This window comes from Salvia miltiorrhiza, chromosome 1 (assembly GCF_028751815.1).
Source record: "Salvia miltiorrhiza cultivar Shanhuang (shh) chromosome 1, IMPLAD_Smil_shh, whole genome shotgun sequence".
Classification (NCBI taxonomy): domain Eukaryota; kingdom Viridiplantae; phylum Streptophyta; class Magnoliopsida; order Lamiales; family Lamiaceae; genus Salvia; species Salvia miltiorrhiza.
Window position 1 is genome coordinate 61,081,539 of NC_080387.1, and position 19,919 is coordinate 61,101,457.

A 19,919-nucleotide genomic window follows, 5' to 3' on the forward strand; every position below is an offset into this window, starting at 1 on the left:
CTTTGTAGACGTCCCAAAAAGAAAAATTAGAAAATTCTTTCGTGGACCGAGATAGTAAAAAAATTAAAGAGATTGTAATCCTGAACGTAAAAGAAAACTTTGTCGTTAGTAGGCCAGCACCACATCAATAGTTAAAAAAGACGCACTCTTATGCGCTCCACCTAATATGGAGCGCATGGCGCGCTCTCTCAATTTATAAAAATTAAATGAATGGCTTTAATACCAACTGAACAGCTAGCTCACTTGAATGGCTTTGAGTCCCACCTATGTGCTTGCATTTTGAGCACCTTTAATGCATGAGCTGAGCTCTTTTGATTGAACAACACTAATTTTTTATATATATTTAACCATTTTTTATAAAATAAGAAAAGAAACATAATTCTCAAGTTTCTTTTTCTTCATATTTAAAAGTATCATTTGTATATATTAAAAGTACGTAAAATTTGGATACAACTGGGTTTACTGTATAATAGGGTTGACCCGCATCCATAATAATGTTATTTATATAATTCAGGTCAGGACGCGGGTTCGGGTAAGGGTGCGGGACAGGGTGTAGGTGTAGGTGTAATATGATTGTACGATACACCCGATTGTATCCAAAACCACCTCTTAAAAGTATTAGTATTTACATTCATTGAAAATATCATCTGTGATATATCATTTATTTTTATACAAAAAAATTATTAAAAAGGTACAATTTACAAATTATCATTTACGTACATTAAAATTAACATTTTCTATTATTAAAAGTGTCATTTGCGAAGTACTCTCTCGTCCCATTAATATTGTATTCGTAATAAAATTGTAAAATAAATAGAAAAGAAATTGTGTTTTGTGCAATATATGAGAATAGTAATAAAAAGGAGTTGTGATGTAACCGTTTGAAAACAAAAAAATACTCCCTCCGTCCACGAAATGAGTACCCATTTGTGGACGGCACGGGTTTTAAGAAATGTATGGAGTGTAGTGTGAATAGTTTAAGGGTCCCACTTTTTGAGAGTATTAATTAAAGGGTTGTGTGGGGTACACTTGCCAAAAAGGGAAATGGGTACTCATTTCGTGGACGGACGAAAAAGGAAATATGAGTACTCATTTCGTGGACGGAGGGAGTATTTTTCTTGTCCTCATAAAATATACTCCGTTCGTCCCCCCAAATAACTTCATACCCATTTTGATACATTATCTCACCGCTAATAATATTTCAATATTTCACCATTCTCAATACTAATTATAATACATTTTCACCACTTTCAATACTAATTATAACATTTTTTCTTCACTACCAATACACTTAATAATTATTCCTTAAAACTCGTGTCGTCCCTTACTAGGAAGTTATTTAGAGGACGAAGAGATTATTCATTTTTAAATAGCACGAATTTTAATAAATTGATTGAATGTGTTGTGATTAGATTAATGATTCCACTTATGAGTGTAAAATTTATCAAAATTAGATTTGAATATATTTTATCAATAAATAATGATAAATTGAATACATTTTATGAGGACGGGGTGAGTAACCACGAATTAACTACTCCATAATTATTAAGATTTACAAATGATAATTATGCATTTTAATTGAATTTTTGACACAAACTTTTCCTTTTTATATAAATAAAGATTTCCATTAGGGTTTTACTAAACCCTCAACGACAGCTCCTTTTCAACCTAACATAGGGATGCTGCAGTGGCACCACATGTTCTCAAAGGTACAACGCTCAAACCCCCATGTCCGAACGCCTTCAAGAAACCCCATCAAGGTGAGAAGCTCAGCTCCGGACTTAGTTTCGCTGAAAAAGAAACAATATTTTTCTTTCCCTTAATTCTCTATTTTGTTCCAAATATCGTGAAATAAATATTCATGAGCAGATTACAGATTATCAGAGCGCCCCATTTGCTCAAATGGGTTTCTTTACTATGCGCACATAGCAATTTTACATCATCAAAATTCAGTCTTTATGTTAGTGGGTCGCATAATCTTGCACAAAAAGTTAGGTCGTATGGAACAGAGAGCTCTATTGATTTGAAAAATGGTGTGGATTTTGGTGGGAGTGGGAAAAAAGGGCGTGCAGTGAGAGCAGAAGCACAATCTGCTTTGGTAGAGTACTTCCATTTAACTAGGAGTTTTAGGATCATGGATGCTGAGAACATGAGCAAGAATGCCCCTGAGTTTTTCAATAGGTTGATGAAGAGAGTGGTTATAGATGATGATAGCAAGATTAAGCATTCCGTGACACGTTTTTTGAGGTACCATCCGGTTAATGAGTTCGAGCCCTTCTTTGAGAGCATAGGGTTGAGGCATTCCGAATATGCTCAGTATCTACCGAGGAATTTGATGTTTTTGGCTGACGATGAGTTGTTGTTGGAGAACTATTATGTTCTGTGCAACTATGGCATTGAAAGGAATAGGATTGGGAAGATTTTCAAAGAAGCCAATGAGGTGTTTCGGTATGACTATGGCTCTCTGCAGCCAAAGCTCCGATATTTTGAGAATTTGGGGTTGAGACAGTCTATCGTTGCCAAGATTGTCGCTGCAAGTCCTAATCTTTTGAGGGGGAATGTTGGTGAATTTGTTGAGTTTCTGGAGATGTTAAAGAAGGTGGAGATTGAATATGAATGGCTTTTGGAGCATATACGCGAGGAGGATTCTTATGATTGGAAATGCATGCTTCAGCTCATGTGCTTATTCTGCAAGTCGGGCTGGAGTATGAAGCAAGTAGGGGAACTGTTTAAGCATCATCCTGATCTTCTGCTCGAGTGCTCTGGACGGATTACCTTTGGCATAATTGGGTTATTATTGAAATTTGGAGCAACAATGAGTGATGTACACGCTCTTTTTCTTCAGTTTCCTCAAATACCAGTTTTGAAGTTTACTAAGAATTTGCATAATTCCTACATCTTCCTCTCTGAAATTGACATGGCTGCCCAAGATATTGGTAAAATAGTCTGCTCGAACCCTGCACTTTTGGGTTCCATTGAACTCAAAAAAGTGAAGAGCATATTGAGCCTACTGAGCTGTGGCAAGAACAAGCTCTGTCAAATGGTGAACGATGATCCATTCACGTTGGAGGCATGGGTCCTTGGTAGGAGAGTCGAACCACTGGACACTCGAAAGAGGGCTGTTAAAAATTTGGCTTTGAGAACTGAGTTTCTGTTAAGCCTAGGCTTCAAAGAGAATTCGAAGGATATGGAAAAGGCTCTTAAAGCGCTTCGGGGCAGAGGAGAGGAACTTCAAGAGAGGTTCAATTGTTTAGTGAATAATGGCGTGAGTTGCGAGGAGGCAATAAAGATGGTCAGGATATCTCCTCAAGTTCTCAACCAGACGCGTGATGTTATTGAAACAAAGATTCGTCTTTTCTTTGATGAGTTGGGCTATCAGGCGTCTGATTTACTCACTCATCCCAAAATTCTCTCTTACACAATTAAGAGGGTGACGCTTAGGCTTCTAACGTACAGATGGCTTAAAGATCAAGGAGCAGCGCGTCCCGGTTTGTCCCTGAGCACGCTCTTGGCTACCTCAGATGAAGAATTCATCAAAACTTATGTAACTCCTCATGCTGGAGGGCCTGAATTTTGGAAAAGTCTGAATAAAAAGCATATAAATAAATAATCTACTTTCAACTAGCTCTGGGATTGGGATTCATATGACAGACGGGCATGAAGATGTATGGTTTCACCGCCTGCAAAATCTGAATGAGGCAGACGATACGTAAGTGCAGGTACATGCAAATTAAAGTTGTGACATTTTATTTTCATCTAGTGTCAAAATGCTATTATCACTTAAGCTACAGCTAAATGGAGATGAGGAAATGTGCTCACTGTTTGATTTCTGCCTTTGATGTCCGTTTTTCCCTTATTGTTGGCAATGTGACTGAATGAAATCTTACTTGCATTGTCTTTGTTATTCAAGCTGTCATTCTAATACTGGTTTAGTAGGATGTTTCATCTCGATTTCTTGTCACCTTTACCACTGTTGGGAAGTAATGCCTTTCTGTTAGACTTGAAAAATGTTATCAAATATAGAACAGAATCAGCATCTGTTTGTGTGAGCAAAATGTGCTTCTTTAATATATTTGCACGGGCACCTGATCTTCTGCTAACGTTCTGCGATAGGAGCATTCGACCTGCTATGAATACTTGCTATGAATACTTGTATATCATCAAGAATCGTAGCCAATGCTGGTACGGAGAAACGAGGACAAATTGAGGAAAGGTGTCTGCATGAAACTCCTGGTTGAACTCTGTATTTTCACCATATGTGGTTCTTATCCTTTAAGTGATTCTCAGCTAGAGATGTCTGTAAAATAGTTACGACAACTCATATTGTTGAAAAATAGAGATTTTGCTAAAAATTTAAAGATCGATCGACATTTGTAATTTGAGTGACATTTGTTAAGTTTTCTGGTTGCACAGGGCTTCATATATAAACTGATCTCCTTTTCTGGTCATATCTTTTGCTGCACACGAAGATGAGTCTTAGCCGTTAGGTTTATATATACAATGTCTAAAGTTGCTTTCATGGGATGATTTTAGTTGGTGAATTGTGAGTTTGAATGGAATAGTATTTCAAATCCCCCAATTTCTGCATACTTCACCTAAGCATCAAGATCATGAGATCTTTGACATTTTATTTTAATTTTAAAACGAAAAAGCAACAAGATGGGTCTCCAAAGCCCGATATGGGAATGGGCCGGGCCGCCTTACTGTAATTTTATGTTGCATCATGCATGTCATAAGCCCACTACTATATTACTATATTTTCTACTCACTAAGAGTCTCAATGGATGCATGTTGAAGTTACCTGTTTGCCCTCCTCTACTAATTATGTGATAATTATATTCGTTCCATTTTTATTAAGAATCGTTTTTCAATATTTTAATATCATTAATAAGTGTTGGAGAAGTGATTTGTGGGATTCTATTAGAGTTTGGATTAAGTGTGATTAAAGTCTAAAAATGACACTTACATTGCACCGAGCTTGTATACTTGATTAAAATTTGAGTGAGTGCATGAATTGGGACTTTTAAATATTGATTAATTATATCTATGTGACTTTGATATTAGTCTGATAGGAAGTTTTTATTGTAAAAGAACTAATCAAAATACAATTAATTATGTACTCAATTTTATCTTTTCGAAACTATTTTCCTACGTCTGCCCCTATAAGTTGGAGCTGAATTAAAGTTGGGACTCAAATTCAACTTAGCTCAATCAACCATCATAGCACTCAACACTATGCAATTTCAGTCGCATTTCACGTTAAATTTTCATTTCTCTATCATATTTGAATTTCGTAGTTCATATATGATCACAATTATTCACAGATGAAGTACAATACTATCACACCATGCATGTAGTTTGAATTGATGATAGAAAATTCCAACTCAATATTTGATTATGATAAAACGAGAGCAATTTAAGAAGTGCCAATATGGAAATGATTATGGCTCTTCTCTGCTATGAAATATTCACATTTTCAATTGGAAAGTTGAAGCAAGATATAAGTGGTAATCATCCTAAACTAGACCTAGTAACTTCATATGCCAAGAAGCAAGCAGCATTTGCAGGAATACTTCGGGCCATTGCAGGCCCGAATCCCTTGTACAGGCCCTTCACCCCTTCCGACTTCAATATCTTTCTGAATGCATCGACAGAGCCCGAATACTTGGGGTTCTTGTAGTCGTCGACTTGCAGCACACTCTTGACAACATCTGTCGGATAAACAGAGCCCCAGAACGAAGCTCCGGCTAACCCTCCAGCCAGTATTAGTGAACCTCTTCCCAAACTAGAAGTGTCCTGCCCTCCTGCAAGATACTGCTTTAGTCCTTCATACACGCCAAACATAGCTGCGTTTCCAGGAATTTCACGCGCAAAGGTTGGGAGCAACCCCTTGAACAGACCCCGCGCGCCTCCTTCTGACCGAAGAACGTGTCTTGCCACATCCATGGGCCCGCCATATTTGACAGCAACAGCAGCAGCTGACACGGAAGGAACACCCGGCCCAGAAGGAACTGCCGGCCCAGAAGTTGCTATCGAACTCTGGGCTTGTAATCTACATTCGTGTGATTGTTGTGACAGTGATTGGATGAAAATCATAATCTTTAGCATTACAAGTAAAATTTAGCATGTCCCAAGAAGAACATCAATACTGTAACAAGCCTATGAAGTTTTATATGCAGAAATATAAAATCAGGCGCGCAAGCATGTGTATGTGTGTGAGGTTGTTATCGACATGTTCCTTGTAGGTATGCTACACTAGGTAAAATACACCAGCATGTTTGCACATATCCATATGAATTATATAGAATGTGAATATTACACCTAAGGTAGCATCTATAACATCACCACATTAAGCTTTTCAAGTAGAATCGAAGACTAACCTGCATTTGATCAATTCAGTGGGGCAAGCCAGGAAGGAGACAGCGACACCAGCTCCAGCTCCACAAACAACCTGCTGGCCGACAGTAAGAGGAGTACCAGGAGAAGACCGCAAGAAGGCCTCCATTTGGCCACGAACAGTGAAGAGCACTGCATTAAAGGCTGCCACAGTAGCAAGTGGGGCTCCCATGCCTTTGTACAAGCCCCTTGGACCTTCGGCAGCTAATGTTTGCTTCACGGCATCTATGGCACCGGAATATCTTGGAGCCTGTCCAGGAAGTGGAACAGGTTGACTTTGGAGCTTGACCTTAATGGTGTCAAACGGATGCCCGCATATCAACTGTGCTGCTCCTCCCACAGTCCCAGCGGTTAGATCTTTAGCTACATCCCCCATTTACACACTTTGTAGCACAAGAGATGATAAATCAGACACCAGATTTAGCAAGTACATATTGAGAGTGAGAGAAATTAATTTTGAGAGTTAACTATACTTCTAAATTAAAGTTAAAAGTAAAGATCTTAGTAGGTAAGATTTGGGATGACACAAGATATGAAGACAATTATTCGAGTTCAAAGTTAAAAGTATAAGTTCATTGTCACATAAATGGATATAAAAAATAACTACCAATACTCTCTGTGAAGTTGCTTTAGACACCAAACTGTTTACCACAACAAACAAATTGGGACTTCTCCACTCTCTAAATGCCTTTCAAAACAGAAAACTGCCTTCAAAATAAACAATAATAAGTTAATAACTACCTTTTAAAAATAAAGCAAATGAGAATTAACAAGTTCAATCGAGCCTATAACTTGGGAGGCATTATAATTTAACCAAGCAAATGATTATTAACTCTGTCAATCCCCCTAATAACGCTATCAGACTAATCTGATTAACTTACAGGAAATGGAAGGGTCTTTCCGAATACTTGAAAAGAAAGATTGATGTCCTCTATCACAAAGACATATAACAACTACACGAACACAAAATTGAACAGTATTGTAAGCGTTTTCATTCTTTGACTTGAAATCTATACATGAATTTTGAGCAATATGAGCTGTAAACAATATGTGTTGTTGCCATTATTATGCCCACAAGGGACATGCTGAAGGGCTGAATTTTCTAAATGACGATCTTTTGCATGCTTAGCAAACGATTGTGCTACTACGCAGATACCCATTAAGACTGCATAGAAAATCCATGTAATGAACGATACACATTCGCCTCTTCAATCAGCAAATCAATTATTTATCATTTCATTCTTTCAGAATTAAAAGTTTCAGTCTTGCTATTGTTGAGAAATATCACAAGGCCATCAAGAACTAGAAACAAAATACAAATGCAATACACATTTCATTATCTAAACCCATAAATAATTACAGTCTAATGTCAATACCAACCCTCACTCTTTGCAAAATAAAAACAACTTGGAGATATGCTTAATTAGCTAAAAATCTCACCTTTTACTCTTTCCCTTCAATCCCAGATGAGTGTTGCAAAGCCAAAAAGACCACGCCCCTTCGGCACTTAAATATGATATGCAATATAAGATTTGAAATCACAGACAATACACCGCGGATACGATAGTTAAATTAAGAGGGAAAACCCACTAGAAAGAATTTAGTTAGTTCCCAGTGAGAGCGTATTAAAATCAAAAGATAGGGCGTGGTTGCCTGCAAGAATCATGGAGTAGGAATTTGACGATGTCAACATATAAAATGCAACAAGTGGTGGTTGGTGAGAGAGAGAGAGAGAGATGCAATATAGATGGAAAGCAAGAATCTTGGAGGGCCACATGAGCGAAATCTAAGACACGACAAAAATGGGAATTTGGAGAGAGATGCAAGCCAAGGAAAAGTGGGTGAGGCAGATGCGGCCGGAGTTGTTGGGCCAATATCAACCTCACAGCCTTCCAACACCTAATCACATGGAATTTTTTCAGCAAAAAACAGATTGTATCCATTTTCGCAGATTCCTCTTCCACAATTTTCCTACAACTTCTTAGTGCTGTGTATGTATTTCAGATAATCAAATTCATATTTTGTTTGAGATTTATCATAAATTTAAGTTGCAGCAATCCTTATAGCAAATAGGCACTAGAAAATCCTAAGCTTCAAGCACAAATAATGCATAGTACCGAAAATAAGCCAAATAAAAAGAAAAAAGAAAAGGAAAAGCAAATTTGCTGAGCTCTTCAGTTGCCATTGAAACTGAGGTGTATGATAACAGTGTAGAGATAGAAACACACGAAAAGAAAAAGGACAATACGGAAAAAGATAGAGAGATAGCGAGAGGAATCATGAAAACAACAAGAGCTCAATTGTTCGTGGTAAATATATAAAGTTTTAGTTAATTAATAAATTACACATGAAGTTTAATTTTAATAATATACCATATTCGCTCACACGAAAATAGAAATTCATTTTAATATTATAATATTCTCTATTCGCTCACGAAAATAGATCCTAAAGGAGAACAGCACAAATTTATTTTTTCAAGAAAAAATATTTGTTTATTTAGTGATAGAAGAAAGATCTCACGAACAAAAAATGATGAATAGATTTTTTTTTTAGAATTATAAAAAAAATTATTTTATAATCAAATAAGCAATTCGCACACAGGCGGGAACCTCTATACCACACAAAAATGAGAAAACTATTCGCACGCAGGCAGAATTACTACAAAAGTGAGAAAACTACCTCTACACCACATAAAAATGGGAAAATTATCGGCACGCAGGCGGACTCACTATTCACACAAAAGTGAGAGATCTCTACATCTCACAAAAGTAGGAAAACTACACGCACGCATGCGGAATCACTATCCACACAAAAAGTGAGAAAATTACCCGCACGCAGACGGAATTTGAGCTCAAGACCTCTCACAAAGGGTGCCTCAACTTTCCTACTTGAGCTAGAAGATAGATAGAGACTCATAGAGTTAGTGAGAGAAAAGACTCATAAATTAAAAAGTGATGAGTCCATGAATGACAAAAAATGGTTATTAGTATATATTTTTGTAGACGGATGAAATAGTTCACATCTTAAAAAGAAAAAAACTTAAATAACAAATTATTAACTATTTTTATGGATGAAGGGAATATAAATTTTTAAATATTACTCTCTCCGTCCTCATAAAATGTATTCAATTTATTTTTGATAAACTTTCCACTCACAATAAAGTGGGACTCTTAGTCCACTCACAATATATTCAATTACTTTATTAAAACTCTTATCATTTAGAAATGAATACATTTTATAAGGACGTATAGAGTAATAATTTTATCACGAAATTAAAATTTTCAAATTTTCGTGAGGAGCGATGTGTAAATTTTCATTTTTTTTGCATCACTTAACTTGCATCATTATAGCTTATTTCTTCGTACTTTTTTTAATCATGAATTTCAGCTTGATTAGGTCTAGGTTTGAAATGTAGTTAAATTTTGAAAATTTTAACTTTTTAGTAAAATCACAATAAATTTAAAAAATTCTATATTGCCATATTTTAAAATTTTAATTTTATGCGTAATTCATAAATTATCAATTTGTCAATTTACATATCAATATGTCATTGAAAATTTTCAAGCGGTGAAACCTTTTTAATTCATAGAGAGTTGTTGTAATCAATTTCATTCTCCTTTTTTCTAAGCTAAAAAAATTTCACTTAGCAAATACAATAGTGTCGGGTGTTGGTGGTCACTATAAGTATCAATGGATGCGTGTGGAAATTACGTTTTTGCCCTCCTCTACTAATTGGGTGATAATAATATTCGTTCGATTTTTGCTAAGAGTCGCTTTTCAATATTTTAATGTCGTTAATAAGTGCTGGAGAAGTGATTTGTGGTTATTAAGAGTTTGGATTAAGTGTGATTAAAGTCATTCTAAAAAAAGTGTGATTAAAATCTAAAAACGACACTTACATTGCACCGAGGTTGTTTAATATTCTCAAAGCTACACTTAATTAAAATTTGAGGGACTGTATGAATTGGGGCTATTAAACTCTTATTTAAATGAGTATATCTATATGACTTTGATATTAGTCTGATAGAGAAAAATTTTATTGGAAAAGAACTAATCAAAATACAATTAATTTTATGTATAATAAAAAGCCTATGGAGAGAAATCAAATTTGGAATATTCACATATGACATATGTGGGTAATCATGAGATTCAACAATAGTTTCAAAAGTGGTAGAGATAGCGTAGCTTCGATTTAGTGCAGTCTTTATAATATATTTGTTATGAAAAATATGGTAGATGTGTGCTTTCGACTTAAGATCTTTAATAACGATCGCAATTATTATAATTGAATTCTAACGATAACCAAATAATGTATATTAAATTGATTAAGCGTGATAGTAAAGAAATAGCTCTTGATCATCAAATTATTAAGAATTCTCTAAATATAATGTGTCGTGAGTGGAGTAAGGATCTCAACTTTATGAAAGTGTTAAAACTATAAAAGTGAAGTAAAAAATCCATATTTTATGGGATTATGTAAAGTAATTTTATTAATTAAAAATAATAAGAGTTATTAAATTTGAGAACAAATTAAAAGTAAAATATAAATACTAAATTGTGAGATATAGTAACTATATAGGTAGAGCAACAAATGAAACAATCAAATTCATTAGGATTTAATTGCCCTTTTTGTTATGGAAAAAGGATAATGGTTAAAAATTATGCTAGTAGATTTAATATTTATTTTAATAGATTAACTAATTTTTAATTTATTTAATTATTTTATCCTTTAAATATTTAATTTTATATTTTATCTGTTAATCATATTCATATCATTCAAAATAAACACAATCTTAATAAATACCAAATCAATTTTGTTCAGTTTCACCAGAACCGATCACCTACCCACCGTGGGCAAGCATAACGTGCCCACCATTGATGTGGCAATTTTAATTAGGAAAGATAACTAATAAATTTTACTCTAATTAAAATTATCTTACTATAATTACAATTGCCACATCATGGTGGGCACGTTATGCATGCCCACGGTGGGTAGATGATCGATTCTGTCAGTTTCACAGACTACAGGCCTTGTCATCACAATAAATTCAATAATATTGCGGGAATCTGGTGCGATTCTCCATGACATCTTCTCGAAGGAGGAAGTTTTTCATGATATTTTTTAGCATTAAGATTTTGCTGTTCTTTTTTTTTTCCTGAAATTCCCACGATTTATTGATAGGAGATGAAGCGTTTTATCAATTGAATTATGCTTCATTGTTTAAAAGAAATTAAAGATAAATAAGTTTGTATTTGATCTAAAGATAGGGGGTTTACATAATAATTATGTCAAGTAAGATATGATGTGAAATTTATTTTAAATAAAAATAGATGACATGTTATTTAGTTAAGGGTCATTAAGTTAGGACTAAATAAAATTAAATATAAAAATACGACCTATTAAGAGGAAAATTATTATTTAAAAATTTAACTAAACAAAAAATAAAAGCATAAGTTAGAGATGTATTTTGTATATAATATAATGAATTAATGATAATGTGATTTGCTTATTATATATGCCCTTCCATCCCAAACAACCCAACCCATAATAATATATTTTGGATTAATTGTTGTAAAATTCATATATTTTCATTTTTTTCATGATCTATAAATTTGGTCTAAAAATTCATGAATTGAAAAATCATTTGAGATTTTCTCACGGCAATATTTTTTGATCAAAATATAAATGGCGCAGGATCCTACCTTTAATTTTTTTATCTACGTGTGACTACGTAGCACAATTTAATCCGAAATTCATACTACGTTCTTTTTATCTAGTGTGCCTTATAATGTTGTTTTGGCTTTAAAAATTTTAATCCCCAATTTTTTCCAACTAAATGCTAATAGGAACCCTAATTCTTATACAATTCGAAATTAAAATTTGGAAATTCAAATTCTTAAAGCCAAAACAACATCATAAGACACATTAGATAAAAATGACGTCTTATTAATTTTAGACTAAATTGTGATGCATAGATTAAAAAAAATTATGCGTAGGATTTCGTGTCACTTATATTTTGATGGAAGAATGTCGTGTGAAAAAATTCCGAATGATTTTTGAATTAATGATTTTTCAGACCAAATATTTAGATTAAAAAAAATGATAATATGTGAAAGTATAAGGATTTTATGGCAATTAACCCATATATTTTATTTAGTATTAAAATAAAATAAATGCACTTCCACAGCTCTTCTTCCCACTACACAGTTGTTCCAAAATTTCCTTATTTTCTCTTTCCCTGCTGTTGCAGACTTGCCTCCCTCTACTCACTACTTAAGCTTAATTTCAACCTTCAATTGGGGGAAAAATTTTAATCTTTTTTAATCCCACTTCATTTTCTGAATCCCTTTCTCATTCCCGTATGTTTTCTTGATCTGGGCATTCGGTTTTCTGAGTCGGATCAATTTTTCTTCCATAATTTACATCTACTCTTCATCTATCTACTTCCATTACTATCGAAACTATTCATGCAAGTAGAAAAGCGTACATCTAATTAGTGGATTTTTCATTTGCTGCTTGATTGGTTCGATGATATTCTTAGAATATTTCCTTTGATTAAGGATACAAGTGGCATCTTTTATTTCTGAGGTCAGCTTCATTTGGTACGGCCTTCGCTTCGCTTTTCCCTTTAGAATGTCATGTATCGTATACAAAAGTTTGATTAGTTTTTTTTTGTGCGAGCGTGTGTGTGGGTGTGGGTGTAATTAATTTTTTTTGGGTGTTTGTAATCTGATGTAGTTTTCAAGAATTTGAGGTATTGCTCTGTTGCTGGTTAATCATTTTTGTTTTTTCATAATAATAGATTAGCTACATTCATTCTGAACTAGGACGCTAGGTTTTATGCGTGTTGAGTTCTAATCAATGAACTTCAACCTTCTTAGAACACTAAGATTGTTTTCACTTTCTTAGTGAGTGAACATTTGTCTAGCTCTGTGGGAATGCAAGATCAGGTTATTGCTACTGGTTTGGAGCTTAATATTGTACTATCCAGTATTTTTCTTTTTGGTGTGAACTTTAAAATTTGTGTGTATTCCAAACACCAATGGGGATATATGTTATTTATTTCTCAGTTCAATGTATTCATTGCTGCAGATTTTCTGTTGTTTGTTGAAATTGTTCAGTTTCCAAAATGGGTAGAGGGAGAGGAAAAGGAAGGAAACAGTCTGCAGTTGCTGATCATGATGATACTGCAAGTGGCGAGGATGAGAAGTTGCCGATGAGGAGAAGAGGAAGGCCACATAAGCCATTGAAAGGTGAAGTCGAGGAAGAGGATAAAATCGTGATGACAGAGAAGGAGGATGATGATGCGGAGGAAACAAAGAAATCAGCATTGAGTAAAAGTAAGAGAAACCAAGCTGCTGCAGAGAATGGCAGGAAGAGGAAGAGAGCTTCACACATAGAGGAAAATGCAGAGACGGTGAAAGAGGAAAACGGTGTGGGAGCCAAAGCTAGTGCTACTGACTTGATCAAGTCTGTTGGATACAGACCAAACGGGAGTAGAAGGAAAAATAAGCCTAGGCGGGCTGCTGAAGTTGGCGTTGAGTGCCAATGAAGATCACGTTTCACATCGAGAGATGAAGCTTTGGCAGCTTATAATGGCCATTCAGTATTTCTTTTGTTTTCCTTTTGACTTGATGGTTTTGGTGATATCGTTGAGAACAATTCTTGAATTGATGGTTTTTACATTAGTTGAGAAGATATCTTCGAGTTTTTCTTGTGTTTTTGGTATTAGATATTTGCAAGATTCTTTATGGAAATATTTTCCTTTGAGCAGCCAATTCCTTTTGATCTGCCATATGAATAGCTAGTCTGCCTATCTAGTATCTATCCCTTATGTTATTATTTTCTTTCTATTAGCAATGCATCAACATATTGAGCACCATAAAAAGTTTTGTTAGTATTTAACTGTGAACCCTGCAAAATTCTATTTTACGCTGATTAGAGGAAGGAGGAGAAGAAGTGGTTGGTTTGAATTCACCAGGATGGACTCTACATGAAATTCAGGTATAATTTGACCCTTTTAACCGTATGGCATTTTTAGTTTTGTTGGCAGTTCTATTATTCAACAGCATGAATCTCACTATAGAATGAAGGAAGCTCGATTCTAATAATATGTATACGCGATTTCTTGCATTTTGTTACACTGTTTCTTTATCTACCTGGTAAGTTTATGAGCCAATGTACCCCCAACCAGTCCTCTCTGAGTAGCTATGTTTGGAATTTGCATCAATTTTTTGGTATGAAAAAATAAATTTATTTGCTTTACTTGATTTAATCTCCTGACTTCTGAAGAAGCTCATTTGAAAGATGGTTATTTTTGGTACATTTTTGTGCTCGTGCATGGTTGAGGGTTATAACTTATAAGGGAAGATAGGTCGTATATAACTAGATAGTTTTGCGTCTGAATATTCATTTCCTTTGAATATATTGTAAGATTTATCATCCATGCCTGGCCAATCAAGTTGATTTGTTTCTCAGCAGTTGCATGTTTAGTGTTTACGGCTTTGTGTAAGAGAATCTTGAACGCGATGACACAATGTAGGTTAGGTCTTTGCTGAAATTTAAATGATTCTTGATTGAACGCGTTTATGATCCAGTTTTGATGCTCGTCTGCTTCGAGTTCAACTCGTTTCATTTGATTTTGCAGTCATTTTGTCGCTTAGAAAGTTGAGGCTATATCAGATGCTGATTCGAGTATATATCATTTGATTAAGACATAATTCCTGCTCTATTTTAGTTGATTTTCAATGTCATTTCTCGTATTTTACTATTATTCGTACATGATGTGTGTTGGTGAAGTGAAATATGAGATATGGTCGATAAAATGAACCTTGAAAATGCACCAGATTGGTTACAGTATTTTTGTGCTTCTTATTCTATAGAAGAAGGGGGAAAAGAAGAGGAAAAAGAAAAAAGCAGAAACAAATATACGGTTGGAAGGATTTGGGCCTAGCGTCATTAAGGTCCACTGGCTCTGAAAATGGGCTTTTCCTTTTCTTTTGGAGAATAAAAGATTCCTCAAATTAATTATGCATTGATCCAATTCAAAGTAGCAATAGCGTACTCCCTCCGTCCCACAAATCTTGATGCATTTGTTTTTGGCATGAGAATTAAGGAGTTGTAAATTATTATTTTAAGTGTGTAGGTAATAAAGTAGAAAAATGATAAATTAGAAGTATGTAGCTAATAAAGTAGAAAATTGATAATTAAGAGCATCCACAGTGGTTGAGTAAGGAGTTTACTTGATAGAAATGGGGGACCACTATGAGTAAGGAGGTCACAATGGGATGACTCATTATCTCACTCTATCTTTTAATTTTGATTTTTGTATTTTTCATTTAACTTTAATTGCACAAATTTAAACAACACAATTTACTTCAAATTTAAATTGCATTAATTTTAAAATCCTAAAAATTACATAAATCTTAAAAATTTAAAAATATAGCCTAAAATAACTATTCCGGCAGCCTCACGATCACGATAAACGTAAGACCAATGGTGAATAATAACACGTTCCGGCTCTGATTGGGAGAACATTTGAGCAATCACTTTTTCCGCTCCACGATCTCATTGATGATTTCTTGCGCAACCCCGTCGGACGAAGACGACGAAGTATCATCGAACCATTCGGCCATTTTTAGGGGAGGAGAAAGAATTGTAGTTGAGTAAGAGAGAAAGATTGAAGAAGATGATGAATTGAGGTGTGAATGAAGTAAAAAATTGAGGGATATTTATAGGAAGACAAAAAAAGGGAATAAATATAAAGCCGTTGGAATCAAAAGAAAGAAAAAAAAATCATTTCGGCTAAATGTTGGAATGAAGAATTCAAAAGTTATTATTATTATTATTTTTTTTAATATTGGGCGGGTGTAAACACGCGCTAGCTTTAAACATCGTCGGCATCGAGCCATACTCAAAAAATCGAGTAGGCCTCGAGTAAGGGGGCGCCTGCAGTGGGGGTGACTCGATGGGGTGGTGACTCGAGTAAGCCCATCGAGTCACCACTGTGGATGCTCTAAGTATAATTAAGAACCCTTATTTTTTTAGCTAATTGTTGCTATATTTAGAAATGTATCAAGATTCGTGGGACAGAGGGAGTAGTTTTTATGATAGGGTGTTTTTATATTCACTGGGGTTTGCATCCCGTGCAATGAATGAATTGGTTTTTTATATTTTTATATTTATATAAAATTAATATCAACTCAATTATAATAATTATAAATATAATAAAAAATAATTTTAACTAAATACTCCCTCCGTCCCAATATTTAAGACACAATTCATTTGGGCACGGAGATTAAGGAGTAGTGGTTTAGGTGTTAAAGTGATATGGCCCACCTCCATTAGTAAATTGATTAGGTATTGTTTAATGAATTGTTTGACTTTTATTTTAACTTTTGACTTCAAATTTTAAATTAAAAAAATTTAAATTTCGAAAATTTCAATAAATTAATTTCAGTCACATTTTTTTTAATTTCTGTTTTCTCATTTTTTTTGTTAAATTTCTGTTCATTTCCAGTACACTAATTACACCAAAATTAAGAGGGACTTTGAAAAAAGTGGCGCCACATTAAAATTGAGGGGAGCTTTAAAATTGCCACCAAAATTTCAGTTTACAACCCTATAAAAGGGGGTCTTTGCATACACTAATTACACCAAAATTTGGGCAGCATTTCGCCACAAATCTTTCATTCAAAAAACAGATTCCACCAAAAAAAAAAAGAGAGGATGACTAGAAGGAAAGATCTCAGTGCGGCAGAACGACAAGCTATTGCATTGTTTCTTCTTCAAAACTCTTCAAATGGGAAGCTTCACTATGGGACAGCCAAGGCAGCCATGGAGAAATGGGGATGTTGTCGAAGTTCTATCGCCCGTTTGTGGAAAGCTGCAAAAGAAGAACATGCACAAGGTCAGTTGGTTACCGTTCAAAGCAAAAAAATCAGCAAGAGTCGAAGGAAAAGAGTGCACATAGATTTGGAACTCATTTCAAGTCTTGAATTGCACAAAAGGGGTACAATTCGAAGGCTTGCAACCGGCATAAACTGCTCAAAGAGCACAGTTGGTAGATGGATATCAAAGGGGCTGATCAGACCTCATTCTAGTGCCATTCGACCAGATTTAACAGCCCCCAACAAGTTATTACGGCTGCGGTTCTCTCTACAACAAGTTGTGTATGACAGAATATGCAATGTCCTCAAATTCAATAACATGCACAATGTTATTCATGCTGATGAGAAGTGGTTCTACATGAGCAAAGTAAATCACAAATTTTACTTGACTCCAGCAGAAATCGACCCACACCGCACATGTAAAAGTAAAAAGTTCATCAAAAAGGTTATGTTCCTATGTGCAGTGTGTAGGCCCTTATTTGATGAAGATGGGAGTGTATTATTTGATGGCAAGATAGGGATTTTCCCTTTCACTGAGATGGTGCCAGCCAAAAGAAGATCCAAGAACAGAGAGGCTGGAACCTTAGAAGAGAAGCCAATTCAGTCCATCACTAGAGAAGTGATGAAGGACATGTACATCTACAAGGTATGGAGTTCACAAGAGCTATGTATGCATTGTAAATCACAGATGGTTGGTTTTATTATGTTGAGCTTATTTTAAGATGTTTAAGATGTGTAATTTCAGTTTGTTGTCTATATATACAGCTTATACCTGCAATCATGGCCAAGTGGCCCCAATTTGCAAGCAAAACCATATACATACAGCAAGATAATGCTAAGCCCCATATAAAAGATGATGATCCAGATTTTAGAGCAGCTGCAAGTGCAAATGGCTTTGATATTAGAATTATTCATCAGCCTCCAAACAGCCCAGACACCAACATCAATGATTTAGGTTGGTTTAGGGCTATTCAAAGCTTGCAAGTGCAGGCTGTTAGCACAAATGAAGGGGAACTAGTGCAGGCAGTTCAGAAATCCTTTGAGGAGCTCAGTGCATTTACTTTAAACAATGTGTTTTTGAGCCTACAGGGATGCTTAACTGAGATCATGAAAGTTAAAGGTCAGAATTGTTATAAAATCCCACACATGAAGAAGGGGATGTTAGCAAGACAGGGAAATTTGCCAATGGCATTGGAGGTCCCTAAAGAGCTAGTGGAAGAGTGTTTGGCATACTTGACTGAAAAGGGAGAGGTGGATGGCATAGATGAGTTTAGAGAGCAGTTGGGTTTAGTAGAGGATGGCAGAGATCAGTTTGGATTACAAGAGGATGGCAGAGATCAGTTTGGAGTAGAAGATGATGGCAGAGATCAGTTTGGAGTAGAAGATGATGGCAGAGATGACATTGGATTAGAAGAGGATGCATATGATGCAATGGAGGCAGCCTTCAATCAAATGAAATTGATTGAGGATGCCTCCATTTAGTTACGTGCAAGAGCAGCCTTTAAAGATAGTGGAAATCATTTTGTTGAAATCTTTTTGTAAATGTCTCATAGGAAAAAGGAATTGGCTGTATAGACAATGGAAAAGAAATCATTTTGTAAATCGAAGAACAGGATGTAGGATCAATTTGAAAAGAAATCATTTTGTAAGATGTTTAATTTCAGTTTGAAAAGAGCACAGGGGGAACACAGCCCTCATACCAACACATACATGAGCACAGGGGGACACAGCCCTCATACCAACACATACATGAGCACAGGGGGACACAGCCCTCATACCAACACATACATGAGCACAGGGGGACACAGCCCTCATACCAACACATACATGAGCACAGGGGGTCACAGCCCTCATACCAACACATACATGAGCACAGGGGGTCACAACCCTCATACCAACACATACATGAGCACAAGGGGGTCACAGCCCTCAAACAAACACAGAGGACACACACCATATTCAGTCAGTTAACAATCTTGAAGAAGACAGAACCAAAATCACAGCCATAACCAAAAAAAAATCACACAGCTCATATTACTCATGAATCATCATCTCAGCATACGAAATCCATCTACCACAATGTACTAAGGCAATTAATATGAGGGACACAAGTACAATAAGAACAATCTCACCCTTTTCACAGGCGGTAAGTAGATTTCGAGGAACCGTCGGACAACCGGAGTACAGCCGCTCAACCATTCTGGGGTGTCATCATCGACTGCCGCCTCCTCCCTCTCTCTTTTAGTTACGTCCTCCCCTTGCTCAGTGCATGAGGAATGGAGTAAATCGGACTCCTCTTTCTTCATCGCAAGAGAGCGTCGGCAGCGGATGTAACGCCGAATCATGGGCCGTCGGATCGGCAACACGGGCGTATCATTCACCGTCAACCCCTCCTCCAAAGCACCACCGGAGGACTCCTTCGAGGGAGTTCGAAATCCGCCTTCAATTTGAGAAGAATAACCAGGGGGCGGCGGCGGGAATGGAGGCAAAGAAAACCCCAAGGACTCGTCGGATTCCGACTGGAATCCACCGTGAAGCTCAGCAATATAACCAGGGGGCGGCGGAGGCAATGAAGGCAAAGATTCAAACGGATCGAAGTCCTCCGAATCGGGGACGAATTCACCGATCGAAGC

At 35.8% G+C, this 19,919-nt stretch overlaps 5 protein-coding genes across 11 annotated transcripts in view; 4 read left to right on the top strand and 1 right to left on the bottom strand.

Annotated features, from left to right (window-relative positions):
* The window catches only part of LOC131001121 (outer envelope pore protein 16-3, chloroplastic/mitochondrial), an 89,531-nt gene that overhangs the window by 4,176 nt on the left and 65,436 nt on the right, over positions 1–19,919 (top strand). The gene's annotated exons all lie outside the window — the stretch shown is intronic.
* On the top strand, positions 1,636–4,448 carry LOC131001065 (transcription termination factor MTEF18, mitochondrial-like). The gene is made up of 3 exons (XM_057927251.1): positions 1,636–1,760; positions 1,870–3,719; positions 4,114–4,448. Exons 1-2 carry the CDS (start codon positions 1,729–1,731, stop codon positions 3,608–3,610), a joined length of 1,773 nt encoding a protein of 590 aa, XP_057783234.1. The 5' UTR covers positions 1,636–1,728; the 3' UTR covers positions 3,611–3,719; positions 4,114–4,448.
* Positions 5,364–8,722, bottom strand: LOC131001104 (mitochondrial carnitine/acylcarnitine carrier-like protein). 3 transcript variants are annotated; one of them, XM_057927344.1, is made up of 4 exons: positions 7,837–8,672; positions 7,004–7,100; positions 6,381–6,779; positions 5,364–6,052 (listed from the first exon to the last, which is right to left on the bottom strand). In XM_057927344.1, exons 3-4 carry the CDS (start codon positions 6,770–6,772, stop codon positions 5,512–5,514), a joined length of 933 nt encoding a protein of 310 aa, XP_057783327.1. In that variant the 5' UTR covers positions 6,773–6,779; positions 7,004–7,100; positions 7,837–8,672; the 3' UTR covers positions 5,364–5,511. The 3 variants fall into 3 exon arrangements, with proteins under 3 accessions (XP_057783327.1, XP_057783319.1, XP_057783310.1); XM_057927336.1 differs by having other exon boundaries at positions 7,004–7,104; XM_057927327.1 differs by lacking the exon at positions 7,004–7,100 and having other exon boundaries at positions 7,837–8,722.
* Positions 12,576–14,107, top strand: LOC131001145 (uncharacterized). Of its 5 annotated transcripts, none has more exons than XM_057927417.1 (2): positions 12,576–12,999; positions 13,519–14,107. In XM_057927417.1, the coding sequence occupies exon 2, from the start codon at positions 13,527–13,529 to the stop codon at positions 13,947–13,949; it is 423 nt and encodes a 140-aa protein (XP_057783400.1). In that variant the 5' UTR covers positions 12,576–12,999; positions 13,519–13,526; the 3' UTR covers positions 13,950–14,107. The 5 variants fall into 5 exon arrangements, with proteins under 5 accessions (XP_057783400.1, XP_057783407.1, XP_057783415.1 ...); XM_057927424.1 differs by having other exon boundaries at positions 12,585–12,999; positions 13,490–14,107; XM_057927432.1 differs by having other exon boundaries at positions 12,585–12,985; positions 13,490–14,107.
* On the top strand, positions 17,126–18,768 carry LOC131011134 (uncharacterized). The gene is made up of 2 exons (XM_057938918.1): positions 17,126–17,932; positions 18,052–18,768. Exons 1-2 carry the CDS (start codon positions 17,126–17,128, stop codon positions 18,766–18,768), a joined length of 1,524 nt encoding a protein of 507 aa, XP_057794901.1.